At 34.6% G+C, this 6,548-nt stretch overlaps 1 protein-coding gene and 1 long non-coding RNA gene across 3 annotated transcripts in view; one reads left to right on the top strand and one right to left on the bottom strand.

Annotated features, from left to right (window-relative positions):
- LOC106461470 (transmembrane and TPR repeat-containing protein CG4050-like) overlaps positions 1-6,548 on the bottom strand; it is a 132,681-nt gene that overhangs the window by 8,392 nt on the left and 117,741 nt on the right. For both annotated transcript variants that reach the window (XM_013921294.2, XM_022388441.1), the window contains exons 16-17: positions 3,540-3,626; positions 2,905-2,981 (exon numbers count right to left, since the gene is read on the bottom strand). In XM_013921294.2, coding sequence (XP_013776748.2) covers positions 2,905-2,981; positions 3,540-3,626 — 164 coding nt within the window. The remainder of the gene's footprint in view (positions 1-2,904; positions 2,982-3,539; positions 3,627-6,548) is intronic.
- Positions 1-6,548, top strand: part of LOC111086265 — a 48,310-nt gene that overhangs the window by 30,508 nt on the left and 11,254 nt on the right. The window lies entirely within an intron of this gene.

Here is a 6,548-nt window from a genome sequence, read left to right as displayed (position 1 = left end):
TTTTTTCAGCCTAATCTTGCCGGTTTTTTTAGAAGAATTATGAATATTTCACAAGTTTATGGGCGTAAAAAAGGAACATCAGATAAAATAATCCCTACTATGGATGATAATATTTTTATCCTTATTATATTACAGTCTTCACAACAGTTTTATTATTTATGAAAGACGTCTCAATTAGTGTTTTGTTTCAGTTACTCACAATGAAAAATGTAATGCCAGTCTCTAAATGTAATTTTAAAATAAAAAGTGATTTAATCATGTAAATTTGTTTTATTTCAGTTGTACTTTCAACATGGCATTCGTACTCCACCATTGGTACATGATGGAATGCGTGGCTTTATTATAGCCGTTCATATAAAATTAATGTTTCATATAGGACTTTGGAGATATGAGGTACAGTTATATCTTACGGGTGCTGTGTACCACCGATGGTGCACGATGTTGTGAACGTGTTAAAAGAGCCGAAGAACGCCCTCATGATAGTAGATACTGTTGACAGTTTGCCTTCCCTCTTGTCAGTGAATCAAAACTAAGGTCAGCTATGTCCTAAGAGTCTCTGATCTGAACGCCGAGCCCACGTCCACATAATGTCGTTTAGGTTGAAAATTCCAATGCCCACGCAGTTTATTGAAAAGTTTTAATTGTAAACCATGTTTATCACTAAACTATGAGCAACATTAAATCATAGTTATCATAACGCCTCTCGTGACTAATGTGCGGACTATGGTTACGTGGTTCCTGCCACTTTACAACCATAGGTGAGTTATAAGAGTGATAGTAAAATTTCACTATTCGATTAAAGTAGCTCACTAGTTAGGCGGAGGGTGGGTATTGACTAGCTGCTTTCCCATAGTCTATCAATTTAAAATTAGGGACGGCTAGCTCAGATAGCCCTCAAGTAGCTTTGCTCGAAATTCTACAGATAACAACATAAGGACACTTTTTAAAAGGGTGATTTTGAACTGTGATAAATAAACAATATATCTGTGATTTCCTCCGGTGTGGTTGACTTAAGGGTGTCACCCGAGTGGTGTCTGACTTTAAAATGGCTCTTACTTTTGATGACAGATTAAGTTGTGATGGGAAAAGATCAGTAACGTGTGTAATGTTGTTTACATTCGTTTTGACTGCATCATTTAGTGTGCTGATTTACTTCCAGGTAGATGACTTTTGCAATATTTGTAGCTATTACTGTCTGCCTGCACTACGAATTAATCTATATTAATTTTCACCGTTAGAGCTTGAATGTCTTTAATTACATCTTACTTTAGTATTAAATCTGATTCGTGAAGCGCACTCATTCCCAATTCAATTTTCTACCTGAACTTTTCCTCCAAATAATTATAGCATAAACCTTTTGATGGATAGTGTTTGTTTGTTTGTTTTGAATTTCGCTCAAAGCTGCACTACGGCTATCTTCGCTAGCCGTCTCCAATTTAACAGTGTAAGACTAGAAGGATGGCAGCTAGTCATCACCACCCACCGCTAACTCTTGGGCTACTCTTTTACCAACGACTAGTGGGATTGACCGTTACATTATATCACCCTCACGGATGAAAGGGCAAGCATGTTTGATGGACCGGGGATTCGAACCCGCGACCCGCAGATTGCGAGTCGAGCTCCCTATCCACCTGGCCATGCTGGGCCTGATGGATAGTGACATTCTTCCTTAGGTCACAATTTAACAACATATAAGTCTACCTTAATCCCCTACTTCATGAAATATTTCTAGAAGACAGCATTAATTATATTTTTATCTACAACCTGACGAGCTAAATCTTCATTTTTAAAGCAAAGTACTCGATTCATTGTTCGTTTACTTACTGAATTTCGCGCAAAGCCACATGAGGGCTACGATGTCCCTAATCTTGAAGTGATAGACTAACGATAAGGCAGCTAATTAACTTCACCCACCGCCACCTCTCGGATCTTGGGCTACTCTTTTGCCAATGAATAGTGAGATAACTTTTTATTGGCGTACAAGCCTTGGAGAGTTATGCGACATCTCGTGACACACGTATTTACAAACTCACGGAAAAGGTTCCTTAATATTCTACAGTTCATGTTACTTCCAATTACAGTGAAAAAATAATAATGCTTTCAAAAAATTCCATCAAACTCGTTTCATAATAGAATTATTAAAGTACATGCACTTTATTTTGTACTGTTAAGTAGGGCTGTAACCTACTTCTTGGAATGTGAATTATTATGAGAGCAGAACAATTACTCTGTAATCGATAATTTAGCCTAAATGTAATTTCTGGAAAAAAGGGCGAGATATTTTCATAAAAATACACCCTCTTCGTAGTGCCTCTTTCTGCTTCCTTTTATTCTAATTACTAAATGTTCAACACCTAAATGCAACAAACAAAAAGAACGCAAAGAAAATTACTCAACATACAACGCCTGTAAAATAAGTATCGGATGGCCACTGAACACGTAAATTCTACAGTTACAGGAAAGTTTTAGATACGAAAACAAAATAAAACCCTTTCAACTTTAGGCATAAACTAGAATGACTACACTTTTTCAAGCTTTAACACTTAGGTTTGTTTGCTTGTTTTGAATTTCGCGCAAAGCTACACGAGGGCTATCTGCGCTAGCCGTCCCTAATTTAGCAGTATAAGACTACAGAGAAGGCAGCTAGTCATCACCACCCACCGCCAACTCTTGGGCTACTCTTTTACCAACGAATAATGGGATTGACCGTCACATTATAACGCCCCCACGGCTGAAAGGGCGAGGATGTTTGGTGGGACGGGGAATCGAACCCGCGACCCTCAGATTGCGAGTCGAGTGCCTTAACCACCTGGCCATGCCGGGCTCATTACGTGTAATAGATATTTGTCTGCAACCGTACAAAATATCAAATAAACTTAAATTCATTCATTCATTCACCCTTACCTCTCACTGGCCAGCTGCTTATGATGAAGGGCCATGTCGGACTCTTGAATTAAAATAGCAGAACTTACTAAAGCTTGCTATAAATAGATACAAATAAAACGATATACCAAGAGTTTAATTAAGGGTACATGGATAACTGATTAGTTTTATCGACAATAATTGAGAACTAATCATTAATTCAAAACATTTAGTTTTGATAATTCACAGGTTAAGGAAGAAGTGAAAAAAGTGGTTTATACTGCTACTAAATTTGTACCAACAGCTAAATATTACAATACTATAAAAATATATTTCTTCTTACCATACGTTTATGTTATTAACACAGAGCTAAACAAGCAACTGAAATTCAACTGTTTACTTAACATCTTATGATTTTACAAAACGCTTACTTAGAATATAAAACAGCACAAGTTTACTTAAAAGTGAGAACATTAATACACTTCGTTCACTGAAGCAGATCGACCATTTTTAGTCTGTAAGAATAATACAAAGAGTAATTTAGTTTTCACCAAGCTATCTTATAAATTTCTACTTGTCTAGCATGGGTTTTTACCAGGTGTGTTTATAGCTTGGTCTCTAGAAAAACATCATAAACATTCTTCTTAATAATATGACATCAAAGACAATATACGTACTTCGTGATCCGGGTCGATTTCTAACGCTCTGTTAAACATGGTCAAGGCCTCTTGGTTTTTGTTCTGATCCATTAACAACACTCCGAGCTGATAGGAGTAAATAAAACACCAAATGCTTAGTTTACCTGTTCTCATTCTTAATAAAAACGGCTATCAATTACGAGTTGAGTTCAGTACAATCCGTTATGTTTTTGGATAAACCGTATAGTGGGAAAACACAATACTAAAATGAATAATATATATATATATATACACACGCGCGCGCGTGTGTGTGTGTGTGTGTGTGTGTGAAATGAAGTGTCAATCGGTTGAAAAAAAACTTCGAAAAAATATTTTTGCAACAATATTTCTGTGATATTTAGCAAAGCTGTGCAAACGTAACCCCCCCTTTTTTTACACAGTCAAAAATACGGTTTTACAACTCGCCCAGCAACTTCCCGCAAAATATTCTCCCATCACAACTTTATTGTTCTTGAAAAATAAAGCTGAAATGGAGCTACAATAAGAGTATGTGATAGCTTAGGAAAATATTATTTATGTTAGCGAGACAAAAAAAGTCCACCCCCCTCCCCAGTGGCACAGCGGCATGTCTACGGACTTACAACGCTAGAAACCGGGTTTCGATACCCGTGGTGGGCAGAGCACAGATAGCCCATTGTGTAGCTTTGTGCTTAATTACAAACAAAAAACATTTATTTTGAATTTTGTTGGTGGTTACGAGGTTGGTCAAATTGATCAATCTCGTATAGAGTTAGAGAAAATAACCGATAAAATATTATGGTTTATTGGAAAAAAACGTATGAAATTTATTTAGAAGGTTTCAGAGATTATGCAAATATAATTTGAGATTTTTCAGAGGAAGAAAAGTATTTTTAATCTTAATATGAAAATCATTTTGCACTTGGAGCAGTTAACACTTTGACACCGTATGTTCACGGAGAAAATTTTAATGAAAACGCTTCAATAAAAATTCTGATTTTTTTCTACAAATAACTCTTAACGATTACTGAAAGCTGGCGAAATTTCGTTAAGATACGTAAAACGTATTAGAAGTTACAATATGGAAACTATAAAGGTCATTTTGGGGTCACGAACGCGGCCAAGCCCCTAGCGGGAGAATTTATGACAAAGCTAATAAGCCTATTTGCCACTGTCCCTCATTTTGAACTGTTGACCACAAGAAAGGCTACTAGTCAACAACACCCACTGCCAACTCTTGGGAGGTTCTTTACCAACGAATAGTGGGATTGAACGTCACATTATAACGTCTGCATGGCTAAAAAGACGAACGTGTCGGATGCCGGATTTCGATCTCTCGACATTCAGGTTGCAAGTCGAGTTCCCTAACCACGAGGCCATGCCACGGCTCTCGTTATATATCTTTACATAAAATGTAAATACGCTTTCAGAGGTGATATACATCAATGTTATATAAAAATCATACTACACACAACAAACACAGTTTAGTAAATACTTGAAAGTTTATACTCATGCCAAAAACTTAGTAAAATACAGGATTAGGAATATTTTTTCAATAATAAAAACCTGCAACACTACTGGAAATCTCTCAGACTTTTGACTTTATTTTAAAATTGATTTTTTTCTGTTATCGAAAGAACACCATAATATCCATCACAATTAATCTTCTTGGAAATTATTCATGTAGCTGAAAGTAATAAAAATTAAACTGAAGTTTTATTATTCTACATGATTCCTTGCAAAAAATACACATAGCAGAATATGTAGCTACATAATAACATAAAATATAATAAACATAATAAACATAAAAATATCTAAAGACTGTACAAATATCGCCGCTGAAGCTTATATAGAATTTGTTAACATTAATCCATAAACTAATTAAGTTTCAACTCCAACAGCTAATGAAACCATAAAAAGGGTAAACTTGGTTCTATAAATCACGCAATTATTGTTTTATTTAATCTACAAAGAAACCGCTAAACGCACCCTAGAAACCTTCATACAGGTATATTCATATAACTGAATAATCCCGAAAGCCTTACTAAGTATACTCCTTTTTATGTGATACTAAATTTTAAACATTTCACATATTAAAACTCAAAGAGAAAAGTCAAAAATGTGAAACAAGCGTATAACTACTCATTTTAAATGTTACAAATTTTTAAAAAGAAGTTTCTTGGTAACATTTTTTAGTGTTGTAAAATACTCGGTATTATTTTTCACTATCCACTACACGACGTTACGTTTGAAGAGGTTTTCATGTTATATAAACCAGACATGTAACGACATCTCACTAAATTCCAAAACAAAAGTTGAAACGCTTCACTTTTCAAGTTCACAGCCTCAAATACTACCGGCATGTAAGAAATTCTTTAGAAGTATGAAAAATGCCGACACTATTAATTACTACCTTCATTAATCACTTTACGTGGCTGTGCGCCTTAAATAGGCGTATAAGGACCACTTATAAAAATTGAAAAGAAACATCTAGCCTAATATTGATTACTTAAGTATTAAAAAAAGTTACTATTTTGTAATTTGAGTTGAACTAGTGAAATGTAAATATTAATTTAAATTTATTGGAAAGTCTGATGACATGTAGATAGACGTAGCACGAACATTTTTAATCCATGAATAATATATTTATTAAGATTTACAAAATTTACTTTAAACTTGCCAGACCATGTGAGACGTTATTGGGATCATGATAAGTAACACTGTTTACAGATGAATTAATGTAATCTATATATTCACTCTCAGATTTATAATGTCCTTTACATTACTTAGATAATAACTCGTATTATAAATTTCTAATAAATGTGAATGTAAAATCAGCTGAAGAGTCTTTCATTTTACTCTTTTCTCTGATAACTACTAATATTAATTTATTTATATGGGTCTTTTCAGACTAATCAATCTAGATTCTATTTAGTTTCAACCCACTGAGGAAATTATTTGTGTTCTAGCACTAAATTATAAATGTACTTCTTAAAATTATTTCTACATGGCTTACGCTTTCAATTCAAC

This window comes from Limulus polyphemus, unplaced genomic scaffold, assembly GCF_000517525.1.
Source record: "Limulus polyphemus unplaced genomic scaffold, Limulus_polyphemus-2.1.2 Scaffold966, whole genome shotgun sequence".
NCBI lineage: Eukaryota > Metazoa > Arthropoda > Merostomata > Xiphosura > Limulidae > Limulus > Limulus polyphemus.
Note: the sequence above shows the minus strand (reverse complement) of the source record. Positions and strands in the feature narration are given on the sequence as shown.